The 21,717-nt window shown below is 33.9% G+C and overlaps 1 protein-coding gene across 1 annotated transcript; it reads left to right on the top strand.

The window, feature by feature from the left end:
* Positions 1 to 3,702: 3,702 nt before the first annotated feature.
* Positions 3,703 to 19,228, top strand: LOC150102397 (uncharacterized). Its single transcript, XM_090399482.1, has 4 exons — positions 3,703 to 3,851; positions 11,659 to 11,767; positions 17,708 to 17,823; positions 18,840 to 19,228. Exons 1-4 carry the CDS (start codon positions 3,798 to 3,800, stop codon positions 18,876 to 18,878), a joined length of 318 nt encoding a protein of 105 aa, XP_090255608.1. The 5' UTR covers positions 3,703 to 3,797; the 3' UTR covers positions 18,879 to 19,228.
* The last annotated feature ends 2,489 nt before the right edge of the window (positions 19,229 to 21,717 follow it).

Raw genomic sequence — 21,717 nt, 5'->3', positions numbered from 1 at the left:
TATCTTGTAGCACATTGAAGAAACTTGCCGGTGGTTTCTGTGAATGACAAAAGTCACTCACAAAAGTCGGTTCCTAATGGAATGGCTATTCAAAGAAACATGTGAAAGGTTTCTTCACTCTCTTAACCTAAACAGATCCGATGGTCTATGTCTTTCCCCCTTTTGGGAGATATTACTTTATAAAGCAGCAAATCTTTCCTAACATATAATTGTATACACACACACACACACACACATATATATATATATATATAAAACAAAAAAAAATTAAAATTATTATAATTGAATAATTATTATTTAATAATTAAATAACTAAATAATTAAATTTAAATAATTAAAAATAAATAAATAATAATAATAATAATTAAATAAATTTAGGAAATTTAACCTTAGCTACTTAGGTGGCGCTCTATGAATATAACAGTTATTGTTTAATTAGCCTTGTACCTGTACTGATGATGCCTGTGATGCTCAGGTGAAAATTCTACGAATAAAGAGTAATTTACGTGAGTTAATTCCGTTATTATAATAGTTAATAATATGTCTACTAACTATTATAATAACGGAATTAACTCTTAATTAACGCTCTTTCTCTCTTGTAATCTTTCTCACTTACTGAAACTTACGCAATAGAGTAAGTGAGAAAGGTTACAAGAGAGAAAGCGCGCACCGATAATTAGTAATAAAGAATAACAGAAGATATTACAATAATGCAGCAGACAGCAATTTGCTGATAGGCCTAAATCCTCGAAGTGCATGATGATGATGATGATGATATTCAGTTTTTCCAGGCCATCAATGTATATATTATGCGTAAAAAAGTGAGAGTTCTGAAGTCTTTTTTTTTTTTTTTTTAGTTACTGGTTCAAAAACTTAAATTTCCGGTAAGACCCTACTTGTAAATGATAATGATGAACCAACTCAGGAACCTGCTGAAAATAAATAAATAATAATAATAATAAACTTAGAAAAGTTCCTCCAGTCGGCGACTAGCAAATCGAATCTAGGGAGGCAGGCCGGCTATGGAAACAAACGTGTCCACAGGGGCGCGCAGGCATCCCATTTAAAATGTTTCTGTAGAATATCTTCACTAGAAAATATCTTCCACGTTTTAGAGATCTTCCTTATCTAAATTTACGAACTAATTCTACAAGCTCAACAAAAACTATCTGTACGTTTTTTTTTTTTTTCTAGATCCACAGGTTTTGATATCACATCTCACGATTTTTATTAAAATGAGGCTGTAGGAATTTATTGAAAAGATTGAAAAGCAAAAAATCAGTAAAAACAGTGAAAATAAATGCCATAAACGGTTGAATTACTTGGACCAGTTTTTTTTATCATCTACACGAAAGAATCTAGATATCAAATAAAATTATCATATTTGCAAAGCTGATAATTTTACACTACACCGAATCAAAAAAAAAAAAAAAAATCAGCTAACGCCTTTTTGCCTTTTTGTTCCCGTATAGGGAGTAGGCGAGGCCGTTTTAGCCCCATCTAACTTTTGGAGACTGAATGGGCAGTTCAATCTCCACTGGTAGCCAATCAGAGATAGCTGGCTATCAAGTCTATCACTAATTAATCGGTACACAGTGAAGAAGGCGGCTATCGGCCCCCATCTCGTGGTCCCTAACCCTAAAACAATATTTTTTTAATGTCTGAAAATAGTGTGGATTCGACGGCCGATTTTCTTGAGTTTACGGGACGAAAAACCCGAGTTTCTGGGAGAAAAAACCTGCTTGCCCGTGCCAGAGATAGACTAAATCGGGAACCGGTTGATAAAAGGCTTAGAAAATATTCCTCTAGTCGACGACTAGATTCAAACGCCTTTCGTCGTGGGGTCAAGCGTTGTAGAGTGCAAACGCCACTTCTACTGAGCTACACAGGTCCTCACTACATCGAATGGAAGTCGAAAACTGAAATACTGCAACTTAGGATTAAAATATTGATAACCTGCTGTTAATTATATATTAGAGAAGTATACAGCATAATAATATTTATGCTATCCAGAGTTTTCTTTTTATATAAAAAAAATCTTAATTGTTACAACATTAACAACATTATATTTCGCGTTGATACAAATGTTTTACGGCACATATTTTTAAAGCAGGTAAGGAATCTATCACAATTTCACTGACTGCAAATATCTACAAAATAAATTAGTACATATTCTTTAGATAAATAGAGATACTACGGCAAGCTGCTTCTACATTGTAGTAAATATTGTACTGTTCAGTGTTCTTTCTAGTACAGAAATACTTGAACTAGAAGTACTTGAACTTTTCCAAGAATACAAATAATTTGTTTAGAATAAGTGTATAACTAGAAATTAATTAATGTCGCAGTAATGGATTAACTAATTGTGCAGGCTTTTGTCTTATTTTTTATCGCATAATTAACGATCAAATATCACTGCGATTATTTTTGTGTTGCAGTATTTTTTTATATACTAGCGTTTGTGATTAGATTGGTTGTTTGAATTATGATAGAAGCAACTTGACTGTGGGGCTAATATTTTATGTACCTATTAATTGCGTAGCAGGTTTACTTGCGAGATAAAAAATAAAAAGTTTCCATTCACAAAATTCATAAATGCAAACATTAAATTCTTCCAAGGCACATAAAATTCCAGATTGGATACTGAAAAATTTTATTTTTAAAGAGAGTTTGATTTTCGGTCGACAAATACCTGTAAAAAATGTTTAATAGGATCCACCTGCCGGATATATTATTATGTTCATTAAGCTGAGCTTCATCTAATAATCCGGTGGTTCAGTTTGTTATTATTCTTATAAATAGTTATATCGTCATGACATCAAGCTTATAAACTTGTACTTTTCCTTTTTTTTTTTTAAATCGCCCTTTTTAAAGTGTTTCGTTTGTTTGATATATGTCTTTTTCTTTTAGAAGTTTATTAAACAGATATTTTAGTTCTTTCTATTAATATTTCTCTTCTATTTTTAATCAATTCTGTTGTAATTCCATCTTCACTTGCTTTTATTATTATTATTATTATTATTATTATTATTATTATTATTATTATTGATATTTTTCGTTGCTTATGCTGTTTCAAACTTTTGTATTTTTAGAATACTCTTTTATTGTTTTTATTCTTTTTTCTGACATTTGTGATGTATATTTGTTATTATTTGTTATTATTTTTTGTCGATTTTGTTACTCTTAATGATTTTTTTGTTGATTTTAATACTTTTGGCGATTTCTGTTGATTTATTATAATCAGCCTCTGTTTTTTTCACATCGATTCATTAATTTATAGAACGTACCAAATTATTTTTTCCCCTGGACCCCAGAAAGCTTACTATCAGTCTTAATTATAAGATACAATCCTACAACTACACCGATACCGATTAAAAAAAAAAAAAAAAAAATGAATATCAAAAATAACAAATAAAATAACATAACAAAGAATATAAATGATTTATTATCGATTAGGGAGGGCTTGTTTTACAAGAATATACAGTGCTCTCTTTTTACAAACCATTTATAAATGAGTTCTTATCACAATTTTAAACAGGTTTTCAAATAAATATAATTTGCAAACATATTCAAAATGGTGATAAGCCATTGAGCAAACATCTCAATGGCTGTACTTTGCTCTCTTTTCGAATGTGATATCACGGTAAATACTTTTGATATACGAACAATTCTAACGACAGGTGTTACTATCCCGTAGAAAAGGGCACGTGTGTCTGTGTGGGCGAAGCAAAAGCTCTTAAAAACATGATCAGAACAGAAAAACGTCCATTCGGAATTTTTTTTCTCTTATATCCATAATGGCTGTGAAGAAATTCGCATTTGCATGTGTATTCCTTTTCTTGCAGCTAATGGTAGGCTTAATATATCTTTAATATCTCTATATTAATCTTTAATATATCTTTATCATCACGATCATCTTTTGATTTCAAATTTAATTCAATTATATATTGAATGCGATTTGTCTTTTCATGTCGATATTTTTAAACCTGAAAAACAAACCTTTAACAGATTTATGGAAAGTTTTTGTACACGCATTCGATAATTTAATATAATTTGTTATTTCGGGCAGACGAAAGATCATGTCTATGTATGGTTCGATTCTGTTTTCAATTAACGTATTTTTATTGAGAAATTTCGAACTAATATTAATAATTTCTCACTAGCTAGGTACAAGATAAACGAATTTTATTTAAAAGCTTTATTAAATTTATAGAACCTTTCGATTTTGATTTTAATCGGATCATTTGTTGTGGAAAAAGCAAAATTATATATGGAGAGTCAATAAGCCAAAAGACTGGTCGATGTGTCATAAACATAACTTTTCACACGTTCGTCTGCTTTTTTAAGACTTTAATGGGCGCCATTAAAGGCTTAACAAGTTTCTCTTATTTTCGCAAGTGGCGAAAACAAGAGAAATATTGACAAACGAAAATTCAGCCTTGAACAATTTCAAACTGTAAGTAATTGTTAGGTTATTATTAATATACATAGGTAATACATTAATAATAATTAATAAAACTATATCTATCATCATGCTTGTCAAGGGTTTAAGCGTCATCGTTGATTCTCTTTAGGGGGATCAACAGAAATATTCTGGTTTTGTGACCACATGTTTATTAGAGCACTTTAAAAAAAAAACTAAACAAGTACTAAAAATAAACCGACAAGTTTCGTTAGTCGTAAGCAGTGGCGGCTCGTGTCTTGAAATCGTGTGGGCGCTGCAATTTTCGAAATATACATACACACTGTAAGTACAGTGTATACGTGTTTGGATAAAATATCAAAATTATGGTAAAAATTAAAAAAAAAAAATGAAACATGAAAAATTATTGTTTATTATCGATAAAATGATACAGTTTGGTAAAATTCAAAATTACTTAAAAATAAAATCCATTCTTTTAATTGTAATTAAAGGAATGGATTTACAATTTTTGGACATTACAATTAAATCCTTTAATTGTAATGTCCAAAATTATTGCTGGTAGTCCTTGGTGGCTGTGGGATTCTCTACAGAAGTTCTGCTGACAGGTCTCTAGACCTTCGGGATTTCTACTTGCGTTCACACGCACTTAAATCGATATGAGCGTGCCTGACCTAGACGCCGTCACTGACTTGCTCGATGAATAGCCGGCTCTTATACTCCTAAATAAACTTCAAAAAAAGTTAAAGCTTAAATGGTCTGCAAGTATGATCGATCCCAACATCATCATTGACTTGCTCGAAAAAGGGGGCTAGCACTCTCACTTTCGTTAAAAAGCTTCTTAAAAAATTTGAACAAGAATGGTCTGGCTACCTAAACTTATATTCTTTACCCGGGCTTGATGATGAGGAGAATGAAGACTCTCCTCAAATGGAGGAAAAGTTCAATCGAGTGGTCTTTGCCTCTAATCCTTCTGATTAAGGAGAGACCCAAGCTCGTAAAAAGCGAAAAACTCTCCCTTCTGAACCAACAAATGATGTTGGTATGGACGAAGACGCTCCCAATTCAGACTACTCTGCCTCCCCCAATGAGAACGTGCTACCGATCATCATAAGGGAAAAGTAAAGATGGACAACTCTAAGAACTACCATGGCTAACCTGCAAATAAATTATAGATTGGCAAAAATGTAGATGAGGGCATAAAAATTCACTGACCTCAACTTGCAGGATCTACCTCCCATAAAGGTCAGTAGAATGTTTAGATCAAATAAGACCCCTATGCCTCTAGTTCCAGTAGAGATCCATAATACAAAGGCAGATACAATCTAAAGGCAATCTGTGGGCTTAAAATCACCCCAGAACCACTGAGCATTTTCTTGGCCGTGCCACAGGTGCCAAAAATTTGGCCATGTCCAGAAGTTGTGCAAAACCCAATACAGATGCTTAAAATGGCGAGAATCACCCCACAAACACTTGCACCAAGCCAAAATCCATCCGGCCAAGTGCGCTAATTGTGGCGGTCCTCACCCCACTAACTATAGAGGGTGCATTCATCTCCCCAAAAACAGATGGAACGACTCAAACAGTCAACCTACTTCGTCATTTAGTGCGAGAGCTCTAGATGACGAAGCTCCCCAGTCTCCCAAGAGTGAGAACATGGCACCAGGTGCTCACCCACCATTAACTGAGCCCCTTAAGAGAATGAATCTTCAACATCAAACGAGAACATATGCTGATGTGGCTCGCTCCAAACAGACAGTCCCAAACCAGAACCTGGCTAATCCACATTCAAATCTATCAGCTATTATCACCTCTTCTCTTGCAAATATTCTGCAGGATTTCAGCAACTCAAATCCATCACTAAGTATTACCAAAAGATTTTTACAGCAAACTCAATCCATATTATCTGCATTCTCTGATGCATTGGAAAAAAAATCACTCCAGATTCGCTTAGGATTATCGCTTGGAACGCAAACGGTCTCAAAAACAAAGTGTTGGAAATTCAGGAATTCAATAATAGATATAACCCAGATATATTACTAATCAACGAAACTCACCCGAGGCCTGCTGACAACCCCAAAATCAGAGGGTATCAGTTTTAGAGAAATGACAGACTTGAGTATAGAGGTGGAGGAACAGCCTTTCTTATCAAAAACTACCATCATTCAGTGGCCAACTCTGCAAACACCAACCTCGAAATCACAGGCATTGATGTCGTCACAAACTCAGTTGGAAACCTAAAAATGTTTGCTGCTTACAACCCTCCATCAAAAACATTGTTGACCTCAGATCTGGACGCCATCCTCTGAGTAAAAGGACCTGTCATTATCGCTGGAGACTTCAATGCAAAACATCCGGCCTGGAGCAGTAAATTTACCAACAAGAATGGCCGCACACTGTTTAACTACTCAAGTTCCAATTGTATAGCTGTGACTGGTCTTTCAGTACCAACTCATCTCAGTCCAATTGGCTCCTCCGACGTCCTAGATATAGTTGTCCTCCAAAATGTCAAATTGCAGTAGAACCTGGATTCACTAGACGAATCAACCTCTGACCACAATCCTATTCTGCTCCAATTAGGCAATCAGAAGGGAGTGTTCCCCCCGCCTCACACCTTGGGGAAAATTATCCAATTGGCTCCCAGACTACTTTGGCCCTGTTCGTCATATTAACTCCAAGGAAGAAATCGAATCTGCAGTAAATAAATTTACTCAACAAATCAATGCAGTCTTATCATCTATCACCTCAAATACACCTGCTTCTTAGCCTAAACGACTACCAGAAGATATTATGAACTTAATCAGGGATACCTTAATACAATGCCTTAAAAAAAGCGATACCTTAATACAATGCCTCCCCAAGATAAAACGTTACTCATCAAATTGAATACTGCAGAGAGATGCACTAAAATTCCACCGAATCAAATTCTGGGAAGATAAATTAGCTTCCATTTCACCCAGTGATCAAACCGTTTGGAAACTGTTAAGAAATGTCAAAAACAAAAATAAAACTCTTCCCCCTCTCAAATCAGATTTAGGCATTGTTCACTCAGATGCTGAAAAAGCCGAAATGTAGTTAAAAATTTAGAAAAGCAGTGCAGCCCTTCATATGATACATTGAACTTCAATCATATTTATAAAATTCACCGCCACGTCAGATACGTGCTAAAACGGTGTGATACTTGTACCAGACAACTCACACTTACTTCTCCAGCCGAAATCTATGACATCATACAATATCGAAAGAATAAAAAAAAAAGCTCCTGGACCTGACGGTATTCCTAATAAAGTTATTAAACTGCTGCCCTAAAAGGCCATCATACATCTTACAACAATAATAAATGCCATGCTTAGATTCAAATACTTTCCCTATGCTTGGAAGTTGGCAGAAATTGGAAGTTGTGGTCCCTATTTATAAGTCTGGTAAGGATCCACAGCTGTCACAACGTTATCGATCCATCAGTCTGATTTCCAATTTGGGCAAAATTGCTGAAAAAGTCATCCTTTCCAAAATTCAAGTTTATGTAAACAAGTTAAATATCCTTTCTACCGAGCAGTTTGGTTTTCGTAAACTCCACAGCACTACTCAACAAATCCATAGACATGTGGAATACATTACCACCAGCTTCAACTGGCATCAATACACCGAAGCAGTCTTTCTGGACTTAGAAAAGAGATTCGACAAACTATGGCACCTTGGACTCCTATACAAGCTGATTTTATCTGGTGGACTTTATGAGATTGACCATTGAATCTGGTCCACCTCATAAAGTTCTTTCTTTCTGGAAGACACATGCAAGTTAAACTAAATGGGACGGTATCTATTTACCCAGCGATGGATCTTGGCTGGAGTGCCTCAAGGATCCCTCCTGGCGCGGATACTTTACTCGATCTACATGGCGGACATCCCGCATAATCCGATGTCATCTATCATTGCCCTCTACGCTGACGATACAGCAATACTGGTCAGATCTCTTAAAACCCCATCTTGTTACCAAGAAACTACAAGATAGCCTGCTGAAATTGGAGCACTGGTTCTCCATTTGGAGATTAAACCCTCAAAAAAGCAGTACTCTGCTGTTCACTAAAAATTCAATATCTCCTAAAGAAGACATCTTCTATTTAACATCAAAATTCCCTGAAGAGCAGAAGCCAAATATCTCGGTGTACTGCTGGACAGAAAACTAACCTTCAGCCCACATACAAAATCTTCATGTGCAAAGGCATCAAAAGTCATAGCACAGCTTTACCCTCTTATCAATAGGAACAGCAAACTAGATATTAAAATCAAATTGCTCCTCTACCAGTTGATGATTCGTCCCATTATCACTTACGCGTCCCCCGCCTGGAGCCATACTTCAAGCTCAAATATCCTTAAACTGCAAAGACTGCAAAACAAATGCTTACGCATGATCTTAAATGCACCATGGTACATAAGAAATGTTCAACTTCATCGAGACACAAATATCCCTTATATCTACTCTTTCCTGCAATCTCTCGCAGTAAAGAACTTCTCATAATCGTCCTCACATCCAAATGAATTAGTCCAACAAGCAGCAAATTATGATGAATCGGAATTATGCAAATATAGAAGACCTGAGGCCCCCCTGGTTCCATTTAATGATCTATAACTTGTCCAACTCGGGCTGAGCACTTAGCTCATAAATTTTTCCCTACACAGTAATCTTATCAGATAGCCGGGATTATAAAAGAATTGTGCTTCACCCTTATAGACAGTAACGTTCTGCGTTCTGCGACGATAGTGCCGCATTACGCTAATAGCTCGTATCTCACTATGACGTGCATATGCTTGCGCGCGTAACAATATGATACTGTGGTAAACACAGTGCCGCTAGCGTCCTTCGCCCTCCTAAGTGCTACAAGATGGATTTTTATTAATTTTTATACAAAATAAGAGAATTGTATAGGATTGTTGATGATAAAATTAAATATTACATTATATTATTTATTAATATAAATAAATTAATAAATATATTTATATATTGAGAAACATTGAAGGTTCTGCAGTTCCGTAGTGTCAATGCACGAGTCGCCCCTGGTCGTAAGACTAACGAAAATTTAACGGTTGTATAGATCTGTTATTCGGTTTTTTAACAAAATTTTTTGATTTTGATATTCATAATACCAACAAATGAACTAGTTTTCGTAATTTCTTATAGTTTGTGCTTTAAACTGTTAGTTCTCTTTACCCCCGAAGATGTTAGTCTTACGACTTGTCGTAAGACTAACGAAACTTGTCGGATTATTTTTAGTACTTCTTTAGTTTTTTAAAACAGTTCTCTAATAAACATGTGGTCACAAAACCTAAATATTTCTGTTGAACTTCTTAACCACAGAAACCTACGCATGAACTCTGTAGAGGATGTCCAGGTTTCCTTTTCTTAATGGTTTATAATTTAAGACTTGTTTTAGGAATCTTTCTGTTTTCATTCTTTGAACGTGTTCCATCCATTTATGTTTATATTTTTTAATTTTTTTCTATTACTGGTTCTTGGTTTAATTCTTTCATAATTTCTTCGTTTCTTTTGTGATCAAACAGGGTATACTTTGCAGTTTTTCTCATAAACTTCATAAACTGCTGACGTTTATATCTTTTTCATTTTCATAAGTGATTATCATATTTAGATTTAAAATAGTTTTCTGTAAATTAGTTTCAGAATTTGTAATTATTATTTAGCCATCAGCAAAAAGGAGAGTGTTTATGTGTTGACAGTAGGAGAAAGTTTAATACCTTGATGGAAATTTTTACCCCATTTTATTATTATTTCATTTAGATAAATATTAAAAAAGAGTTGCTGAAAGGAGACATCCCTGTCGGACCCCTTGGTTTATCTCTCTCGTACATGATAGTTCATAATTTAATCTTATTTGTATTTCATTATTTTCATATATACTTATGATAGCTTTTAGAATATTATTTGGTGTTTGTCTTTCTTTTAATATGTGAAATAAAATGCTTCTTTTAACTTTGTCGAATGCTTTTGCAAAGTCAATAAATGTAATATGTGTTTCTAAATTATATTCTCTTCTCTATTATTAAGCAAAAGGCCGGGTCTATACATGATCATCCTTTTCTAAACCCATTCTGTACTTCTAAAATAAAGCTATATTAATATTAACAATTAATATATGTAATTAATTAATACATAGAAAGCTGTGCGTCTAATCATAGCTGTTCGTTGGTAAGTAAAAAATATTTTTGTATTAGACTGCAGTTGTCTTTTCCCGCTGTTTTTTTCTTTTTACCTTTATATAATTCATATTTTTTATTTTATTTTTGCAAAAACAATTTGAAATGCATTCGTTTTTAGAAATATTAATAATAATAATTCCGCCCTCGCTTGAGGGATTTAATGAAATTAAATTTAATTTAAAGTATTTAATAATTAAATCCTTTAAATTAAATTACTTTTATTTTATTAAATTTAAATAATTAAATTTAAAGGAATTTGCTATTTGAGATGACTTTTAAAACGTGTTATTTCATTTGGACCATTTTAAACAAAACGAAAACAAAGATAAATTGATATTGGATAGTGATTAGTGTCTCTATACCACAGTGCTATTACAAAATGCACTATCTTATGATTATCTGTAGTCATTCCTCATTTGTTTCTTATTATCACTAATATCTTAATCGAAAATATCTATTAACACGAAAATTTCTGATAACCGTTTAATAATCAACCGATAAACTGAGATAATGTTTCTGCTTATTTTATGCGATGCTTTAATATTAACAATTGTATGTCTGTCGACTCCATGGAGGGTTTGATAATAATAATAATAATAATAATAACATCGCCAGGTAAAAATATTTCAGAACGAGCTCTAAAAAACAAAACCAGGTGATTATAAAAAAATAAAATAAATAAAATAAACATAACTCAGTTGTCATCCATTCTATTCATTATTTCGCTCCTGCAGTCTTTTTTTTACATGACTAAGTTAAAAGACATTAATAATTCCAAACTTAATACTGTACATTGTTGATCTATTTTGGTCCTCGTTATAGATGGCGCAGTATGACCTTTACTGTTCTTGCGCCAATAAAGCATAAACGAAAATATAAAAATAAATAAATATAAAAAACAACTGCAGTTTATAAATGTTATCAACAAATAACATAGTTCCAATAAGTATTTGAATTTTAATGTTTGATTTATCGAGTTAGCATTGCAGGACAGGATACTCAGGACTGTCACATTTGTTTTTCAGATAACTGTAAACGGCAAACGTTGTAGGACAGCCGAAGAATGTCATCCCGAAGAATGTTGCGTAACTACTGGGGACCAATATGGTGGTTGCCGTGCTTTCGTTCAAGAAAGTACGAAATGAAAAAAAAATTAATAAACGTAAAATCAATGATCAATGAAAGTTTTTTTTATAAGATTATTATATGCATAATAAAATGGTTTTGTTCTATATTACTTATAAATATTTAATTTCCTAATATTTCTAGTAATTAAATAATTTTTAAAAAATAAAAATATAATTGTATTAATGTTTATTATCAATATTTTAAAATTATGATTTTATTGTACCTAGAAGCGTATATAATAACGTTCCTAATGTTTTTGTCAAGTGTCATGGGGATAGTTTTAATTTGTTGCTTTTGCTATTAAATTATTACTTTAAATACAAATAAAATCATATTCGGTTACGTAAATTTATGCTTGCTTTAAGTTTGGCCTAAAATTGCCTTTTATATGTGAGGATTTTTAATTGATATTATAATTGCCTAATAGTAGATATTATTCGGATGCCTGATGTGATTCGTATTAATTGTTGTATGTACGATTCCTGACGTATTAGTATTGGAAATTGCTTGCACCAAAACCAGCGAATGTAGACTGTTAAAAACGAACATAATACACTCATTTTCCTCTACATTTAGGTCTAAATATCATGTCCTTTTGTTTTCTAACAAACTATTTCTTTCAAACTATTTATTTTTCTTAGAAAGTAAATTATACAAGAATTTATATTCTTGTTTTTATCTTTACCAAAATCATCAGCAAAATGTTTGCGCTTGAAGTAATTTACAACTAGGTGCTTATATGGAGAGGTTTTTAGCATCATGATACTGAAGCTTATTTCTTTTCTGATTGGTATGCATTATGGGAAGGTTCACTATCCAGACTGGTTTCAACTTTTGTTGAGGTCTCATCAGTGAGAACAATTAGATTCGTGGAGGTATTGAAAGCTAAATGAATGTAGGTGATATACAAAGAGCAAACTTTCTGCTATTTCTTCTTCAGAATATTTTAATAATATTATAACACACCATTATTGATCTTGTATATTGAAAGGAATACAAACTCGAATGGACTGACAAACAAGATCCTAGAACTACAGAAATGCACTGCAAAGACCCTTATCAACGAATCACATCTATTCACAAGCGACAAAAATCTTCGTCAAAAGAGGAATTAAACATAATGAATTCGCTAAGCCCCAAACAGGACATCAACGAATCACATCTGTGCCCAAGCAACAAAAATCTTCATCAAAAGAGGAATAAAACACAATGAATTCGCTAAGCCCCAAACAGAACAGAACACATTGAAACAACAGAAATCCAAGTCCACATGGAAACAACAAACAGTCTCAAGATATTTACAGCCTACAATCCCCCAAATAAAAAATTCTAGAATCAGACCTGGAAGAACTACTGAAGACAGGTAGAGTAGTCATTACAGCCGGGGATCTTAACGCCAAACACCCAATTTGAAACAGTAGAAATGCAACTAGCAATGGCATGACACTCAGCTCATATGCTACTAGAATAAATATGACAATTATAGGACCCACAGAGCCCACATTCTACGGAGCCACCGGCCATCCAGACGTATTTGATATAGTAATACTAAAGATCGTAAGACACGGCTATCAAATACAGGCGATCAACGACATGAGTTCGGACCACAACCCCATCATACTGCAACTACTGTAGGTACCATACACGACCTAACTGAAGACAACCACCATTTTTATCAACTGGAACCAACTCTCCTCAACTTTCCAAGAAAACTAGGCCAAGTTTTTCCTGGAAAGCTGAGGGAGTTGGTTCCAGTTGATAACATCCACTGAAGAAATAGGAAAGGCAGTGGCAACCTTTGAAAAACAAATATCCTATGTAACAAATACAATCACACGTGCACCGCCAAACAGACTTCCAGAGGAAATAAAACAACTTATCCGAGAAAAGAACAGGCTACGAAGACAATATCATTGAACAAAGGATCCTGCAGATAAACAAGCAGTTAAGAGATCAACGAACCAGGTTCGGTATGCACTAAAAGGCCACTAAAACCAACTTGGAACAACAAGATATATTGTTGGATTCTGATTATGTAGAGATTAGAGTAATTATTATTTGTTTCAGAATCCAACATGATCTTCCATCACATAGGCAAAACTTGTAAATATTATTTAATGTAAATCACTTATTTTACAATTAAATATTCATATAACTACCTTAATTTTGTCTAATATTAAATTAATTAATCAAAGATATATGTATTAATAATGAAAATACTGTATTAAATATTATTAAGTTATTTTATTTATTACTATGTTAATATTATAGAATTTGTACTTGATAATTTTAACTGCGTATTAATTGAAATGTAAATATTCTCTATTTATTTCTGTTATAGAAGTTTAGAGTTATGCAATAGCTCAATTTTATTATATTTTATTTGTTGTCATGGAGACGCACGAAGAAGCGAGCGCGAGTGGAACAGAGCATGAGCTAGGACAAGGATAATAAAAAAAAATTATATAGAGGTAACAAGGGAGAGCGGGAACGGAAATTTTGAAGTGAAAGGAAGCAAGGGTATAAACTAGAGAGGTGGAAGTAAATAAAAAGTTCTCAAGGGCGGGATAATAATTATAAGCGAGTAAAGACGAAGTGAATTTTATAGTTAGCTGAAGGTAAAGTCAGCAGTGATAATTAAAGGAATTTAATGCCGCAATCAGATAATATGAAGAAACTGGACGTTCAGTAAAGAATTCTGATTAAACCCAGTTAATCTAGAATTGCGACTTAATTGTAAATCGCCCTAAGCAGAACTGCACAGTGTTTAATTATTTATTGAGTGGTAACAAGGATAATCAAGGTACCTTACAGTTGATATCCATAGTCGTGAAACGTGATTAATAGTGTTTTAGTTATTACTGAGGAGAAGTCTTATAAATGTGTTCTTAAGTGCAACAAATATATTTTGAAAGTTATTCGCAACGTAATTGATGTACTAGGAACTGTTTCTGGTAAGCACTGACATATTGATCATTTTCAATGTATGAAGAATTGAATGTTAGTTACGCTACATTTAACCTAACTTTAACTGTGGAAATTCTTTACGAATGAGAATTTGAAAGTAAGAATTGTTGAGAGATATTTACAGCAATTAGTGCCTGCGGTGTTCTTTAAGTGTATACCATAGCTGAGAACTGTGTGGAAACCATTCAGATGGGAAGTTATATTGTGTTTAATTAAGTGTAGGAATTTTGTGACTCAGAAACTGAGAAAGTGTTTGTAATGTTTGGAAGATTGAACTAATGTGATTGACTTGACCTAATATTTAACTTTATTGTATTGTTTAAAATTAGAAGTAGAATTTATGTATGTGTCATATAGCTTATATTAAATGTTTTATTTTGTTAATCTAATTATTGTGTTTGCCTGAATTCCTTTTTATTGCACCGTTCATAAAAATTCGAATCTTGCGGGTGCCCCAAGTAGAATAATAATAATTGATTCGGCCTAATGAGAAGACTGCTAACTTAATTAAGAATTGATCCTACTATTTTATATAGACTAATCTAAAATAGGGTGGCGCAGTATAATTATAAATTTCCCTACTTTTGATTCGGTGATCAATTCGCAATTAGTTATTTTATTTATAAGAGTGACTTGAAACTAGATGGTAAATTAGAACACAACATGAAAATAGAACGTCACGACAATATCACCTAAGCTCACAGTCAATATGGAAAGTTATGAGGTTGCTTCGCTCAAAACATGATACACTCCCTCCAATCAGAAGTGAATACGGAATAGCCTATAAAGATGATGAAAAAGCGGAGGCATTTGCAGAACGCCAAACCCCAATCCAACAACAAACCCTTATCGCCAGATATACCAAAATATAAGAAAGCTCAATACCAAGAAGGCCCAGAATTATGGAATCGCGAACAAGGAGCTCAAGCTGCTCCCACTCGAAGGTATTATGCATTGAGTAGCCATCACCAATGCCATCCTACGGCTAAATCACTATCCAGAATGGTTGAAACTTACAGACGTCTTCCTAATTCCCAAACCAGGAAAGATACACAGTTTCCACAGACCTATCGACCCATCAGCCTATTATCATGCATAGGCAAGATAGCCGAACGCGCAATACTTGTACGTATCCAAAATGCAGCAGAAAACAATCAGTCATACCAGACATGGTTGCTCAGTTTGACTTCAGAAAAGAGCACTCCACAACTCAACAAATCTACAGAATCATAAAATACATTACCCAAGGATACGAATGGTACCAACGCCCTGGAGCAATGTTCCTAGACATAGTTCAGGCATTTAACAGAATCTGGCATTATGAATTGCTTTACAAGTTACACTAAGTAGGAATTCCATTACCACTAGTTCTACTCATGAAATCTGAACAACAGAAAATTTAGGATAAAAATCAATGGAATCAGATCCACTCACGGATGGAATCCATCAAAGCTCTCTACTATCTTCCTTACTCTTCTCCATATACATAGCAGATCTACCCAAGTTGTCCCCAACCATCACCGTCCGCAATTCTGATGACACAATCATCATAGCCAGCTCTCTAAGACCACAACTGGCCATAAACACACTTCAGATAGCAATCAACGAATTAGATAATTGGTACAGCAAATGGTGTATCTCAATCGATCCAGAAAAAAGCACCATAGTATTATTCACCGTCTGCGCGGTTAGCCTAGTGGCTGCGCTTCGCAACCATATGCCTGGGGAAGGAGTGTCCTAGGTTCGATTCCCGTCGACGACGTGAGGAGCTTAAGGATCAGCCATAGCCAAGTTAGTCGGTCTTGGGCGTGGACAGCAAGGTGTTTTCCACCACTTTATCTGGGGTTTTTCATCCCGCAAGCAGGCAAACCGGACCCGTGAACACACAGGCTACAGTCATGGAAATACAGCAAGGAAGGCAACGGGGAAACCACCTTACGTCATTATCTCCCTAGTAATCAGCTGCAACCCTCTCAAAAAGAGAGGAAGCCACAGGATCAGATCAGTACTATTCACCAGACATAAATCAGATCCGAACAGAACCATACAAATGTTTGGAAAAATCATCCCTTGGCACAACTCTACCAAGTATATAGGAGTTCATCTGAATAAGCGCCTAAATTTCAAGACACACATAAATAGTGTCTCTACTAAAACCAATCAGACCATAGCACAACCATATCCACTCCTGAATAGGAACATAAACAACAAAATTCTCCTCTACAAATCAGTGATAAGACCTTAACTAACCTACGCCTCACCAGTCTGGGGACACACGACTGAAAGACACATCAAAAGACTTCAAACGATCCAGAACAAATGCCTAAGAATGGTGCTAAACGTTCCCTAGTTCACCTTCAATTACACCCAGAAGCCAATCTGCCAGACATCAGGATCCACATGACAGGTATTGCAGAGAAGTTCTTCACAGTCACAATCACCCAAATCAGCTAATTCGACAAGTGGCTGATTACAAACCCTCAGACCGCTTCAAACATAGAAGACCGAAAGCCTTCATCGCAAAAGAAAGCTGAAACAACACAAAGAGCGGGTGAAGCACCCACAAACAAGAACGCAGATAAAGCGATAAGGAGTCAAGGACTCAGTCCCTCAATTAAGGAAGTTAACAGAATCATATATTCATATAAGGGTAATTTCTTTCTAGAATAAAACGGTTTCCCATTATCCGTCTTTTTTTTATTATTACACGTAAAGTTTCCGATCTCTGTAGTACTTCATAATTCATATGAAAAATGAAGTATAAATACATACTGAAGAAACAGTCTGGAAATCTGTGAATTCTAATTGTGAGGTCTACTGAATGCATTATAGGAATCTCTTCCACCATTCAAAACTTCGAATTATGACGACGATAATAAGGTCGTGATCAGAGTGTACTCCGTGTTTATTTATTTATTTATTTTAATGTCAGCGTTGCATGTTTATGTTCCTAATGACAAGCATTTTTATCTTCTGCAGATGGATCATGCATTGTGGAGCCAGAAAAGGCTCCTATTGGAGACATGTACTTCTCTTCCTGTCCATGCGACTACAGTTTAAAATGTGTACCAACCAGTATCGTTGAAAATGAATATGTGAGTAATCCTTCAAGTTTTTTTTCTTTTCTACTTTTGTTCATTGTAAATTACCACGCACGTCTTCTTGAATAGTTTCAAATGAAATTAAAACATACACAATCAGTCATCATTAGTTTTGTTTCTTCAAGAAAGGAATGACATCAAATTAAAATTAAATGCCAATCCCTAGATTGGTCATACTCTGAAGGGGAGGATCATGGTCAAATTATGTGGTCCAAGAAATTTTTCAACCAACTGCATGTTCTAATAATATCATATCTGAATAGGTTGAGGGTCACCACACACACTTTTTTTTTATCATAACTACCGTTCTGTAGTTTTGTAGGATTCACTCGTCTAAGCATCCGAATTTCATCTCAACTCTACAGGCGTTCTGTTAGTTTGAGATTGGGATGCATGCAAATCAGTCAAGTTTCATCACCTTGTTATTGCGAAACCATACTACACTAGCATCTTCAAGTAATGATATAACATAGTGCATTATCGTGTTGAAAGAGGCATGGATCTGTTTATCCAGAAATGCTATACATTGCTCTGTCTTTCTCCTTCCGTTAATCCACCATTATAAATGGAAATAGCACCACGGTAGCATCTGTTTTCAAAGTCCTTAAATTCTTTTGCACTTGCTATGACAGTATAAAGTTTTCTTTCTTAAACAGAAGAGATTTCCAGTCCTTATTTCAAAATTTTTCAAAATTATTGCGAAATTTATTTACTGAAAAATATGAAAAAAAAACTAAAGGTGTAAGATATGATTTCGACTACAAGACGGACAGGCAATCCATCCTCTCCTACCGACTACCTACATGAGAAATGAGCATCGGAAGATTTTTGGCTTAATGTTTCCAAAATGAGCGTGTGGAGGGGACACCATATCAAATTGGAAAATAATTTCAGGAGGCTTTCAAATTGCGAAAGAGCTTAAACCAAACTTTAAATTTGAGTACAGTACTTAATACAATATCTGAAATTATATCATAAATACTCCAACTGATCCATTATTTTCTTTCTAGGTTACAGAGTATAACGATCCTCGTTGCAGAAAACAGTAAACTGTTGAAGTAAGTCCATTGAATTCATTTTTGGGAACTGCCTATCCGTAAAACGTTATAATATCTGTTCGTGCTACAATTAATCCGGAATTCGAATTCAAAAATATCATTTGCTTTCTTGACATGAAAAAAAAAGAAAAAAAAAAAAAGATCTCCTTTCGCCAATCTACGTGATTTTACTGATTTTGTGCAATTCTTAGTTTCTTTCCTTAAATTTCTTGATTTAATGTTATTATCAGTAATGTGAGCCTCTCGTTTCATATCCAGCACAGAATACCTCAAAACTACTGTATACTTGCACAAAATAAAAAAAAAAAAAGAAAAGAAAAGTTTGAATTGACTACAAATAATTCTTAATTTGTTTCAGTTATTTATTTAGGATTCAGAATTTTCATAATATCACACAAATTCATAGAAATAATTCTAGGCAAGTTTAACAATTTGTCTTAGACTGTTTTACACTAACTACGGAACAAATTTCTGCTTTCTAAAGCAGAAATTTGTTCCGTAGTTAGTGTAAAACTGAAATAAAACTGATAATTGATATTTGATTTTAAATAAATTAAAACTAATAATATATTAATTATAGTAATAACAAATAAATTATTTAATTATATTAATAACAAATAAATTATTTATTTATAAAATGCAGAAAATTAAAAAAAACAAGTGTAACAAATCATTCCAATGAGATGTCGCTGGAATCATTTTTTGCTAAGTGAAAATGGCTATCGACGTGTTTAAATATATTGCCAAACGACAACTACAGATAGAAGTTTCCCGTGCTGTCTGCATGTTATCTGCAATAATTATAGGCTGCTTATAACAGACAATATGCGTAAATAAAAAAGTATTTGTGCAAACATAGTGGGTAGTTGCTTGTTAGTTTATTTAAAAGAGACAATGTCATAAATAAAATGAAAGCTTCGATCGTATTTTATACAGTTATGTCATATTTATAATGCCTATTAGGTCAACAATCTCTTTCCTCCTTGTCACATACATATACAGATGTTGAATGTAAAACGCACACCCCCGCATTCACGAAGGAATGGAGTGACGACATCTGTCATCATGACACGCTTGGGCTGAGACAGTAAAAATATGAGAATGAAAAATGAAACAAGTATGGAAATAATCCGAGACGGGCATAAAGAATAGTGTCGCTATTCTTTATGCTCGTGCCACTATATATTCGACTGAACTAACATTGATTTGTACTGGACACCAAATTATTGTTTTAATCTTTTACCCAAGTGGAAGCAAACAGAGTTTACATGGGAAGTTGAATATATTTTCCTGCCAAGTATATCCTTTTGTAACCAACCGAAAAAAACTCGCTACATCTATATTATAAATTCTGTTTAGGATATTTATTCTTGAATTTTGTAGCAATTCTAAAACATTCTACAATTTTAATTTCTGTAAAAAAAAATTCAAAGTGAATATCTGTTTATTCAACAGAACAAAAGGGAACCCCATAACTACTCATTGTGATTATTAATTTTTCACATTTCAGCGACAGATGGCAGCACATCGTAGCTTAAAGAAGTTGATTTTTTTATATTTATTTATTATTTATTTTTAAGCTATTTTCGAAAAATAGACCTGGCATTGACACCTAATCATTCTCACTAATAGACCTGGCACACAGTCATAGAGTTAAAGCAAAATGAAATAGAACATTGAAACCTTTGACTGGCAAATGAATCCAATTTGGGCCTTATTCAAAGGCCTAGGAATCGACTAGATCAGCGCTTACCAAACTGGGGGCCGTAGGTTTTGTTGAGGGGGGCCGTGAAATAATGAAAACAAATTTAAAATGTTTTAAGACTAAGTATATTTTTTTATTTTAAAAGAAACGTATTTAACTTTTATTATTTATTATTTCTTTTTTGTTATTTTTTATATTTTAATGGAAAAATTCACACATTGGTGTTGGTTCACAAACTTTGCTTCCTGCGTATTTCGACGCTTAATGAATATTAGTAAATATTGCTTATTCATTTCATTTCAAAGCAGTGGTTAATTGTATTTACTTCGAATGCTCTCCAGGGAAGTTCCAAATCTTTCTCTCCCTTTCATAACCCGTTCGTAATCAGGGACTGTTGATATTGACTTTATATACATATCAAAACTCGTTTTATATTATCACTGTCATCCGAGCTAGTTTTCTGTTACCAATAAAAGTTTCGCATATACTTCACACATGAAAAAAAGCTTAAACAAGTTCATGTGGGAGAGATAGTAACTCGTTTGCATTGGTAAACAACACCCCTCCCTAATAGCCGCTATACTGCAGAGGCAAGAAAAACAAGTACTTTTATTATGCCAGTGAATAAGGTATGAGGAGTCTGTGTAATATATTTCTCAACAAATAGTGCAATTAGAGACAACTGGTATAAAAACGACACTAATTAATAAATCACATGTCCCCTCATACAGAAACTATGCTGTATAGACGGAAACAAAACCATATGTTGCATGGGCAAACACAGCATCTAACTAAAAACTATTGTTATTAATTAGATGTGTGTGAGTTCGATTTCCCAAGGCAGCAATAAAATTCAACCGAACCTGTTAAGATTCGTAAAAGTGTTAAAACTAAGTAATATATATATAATGAATATTATGGCAGTTTCACATATGGAATTCGGTTGAAGAGAGTTAGCTTTTCAACTCAATTGTCAGCTATGCTTTTATCTTTCGGCTGCGCGCGATCGTTTGTTAATACCGCACCAATCATATGCACGTTTTAATAAGCAGACTGCCTTTGCTGTCTGTTTCGCGTTAGGCTTAATTACAGTAAAAGGAGAAAAGTCACAAAAGAGAAAAATGT

This window comes from Typopeltis vanoorti, chromosome 10 (assembly GCF_054136105.1).
Source record: "Typopeltis vanoorti isolate ZY-2024b chromosome 10, IOZ_Tvanoo_1.0, whole genome shotgun sequence".
Taxonomy (NCBI): domain Eukaryota; kingdom Metazoa; phylum Arthropoda; class Arachnida; order Uropygi; family Thelyphonidae; genus Typopeltis; species Typopeltis vanoorti.
The sequence above is the reverse complement of the archived record's forward strand: the minus strand, read 5'-3'. Positions and strand labels throughout refer to the sequence as shown.

Excerpts from the sequence above, each read along its gene's own strand:
- LOC150102397 (XM_090399482.1), top strand. The coding sequence starts at position 3,798 with ATGGCTGTGAAGAAATTCGCATTTGCATGTGTATTCCTTTTCTTGCAG. Across the intron at positions 3,852-11,658 it reads TCCTTTTCTTGCAGCTAATG|ATAACTGTAAACGGCAAACG; the intron begins GTAGGCTTAATA and ends TTTGTTTTTCAG. Across the intron at positions 11,768-17,707 it reads CCGTGCTTTCGTTCAAGAAA|ATGGATCATGCATTGTGGAG; the intron begins GTACGAAATGAA and ends TATCTTCTGCAG.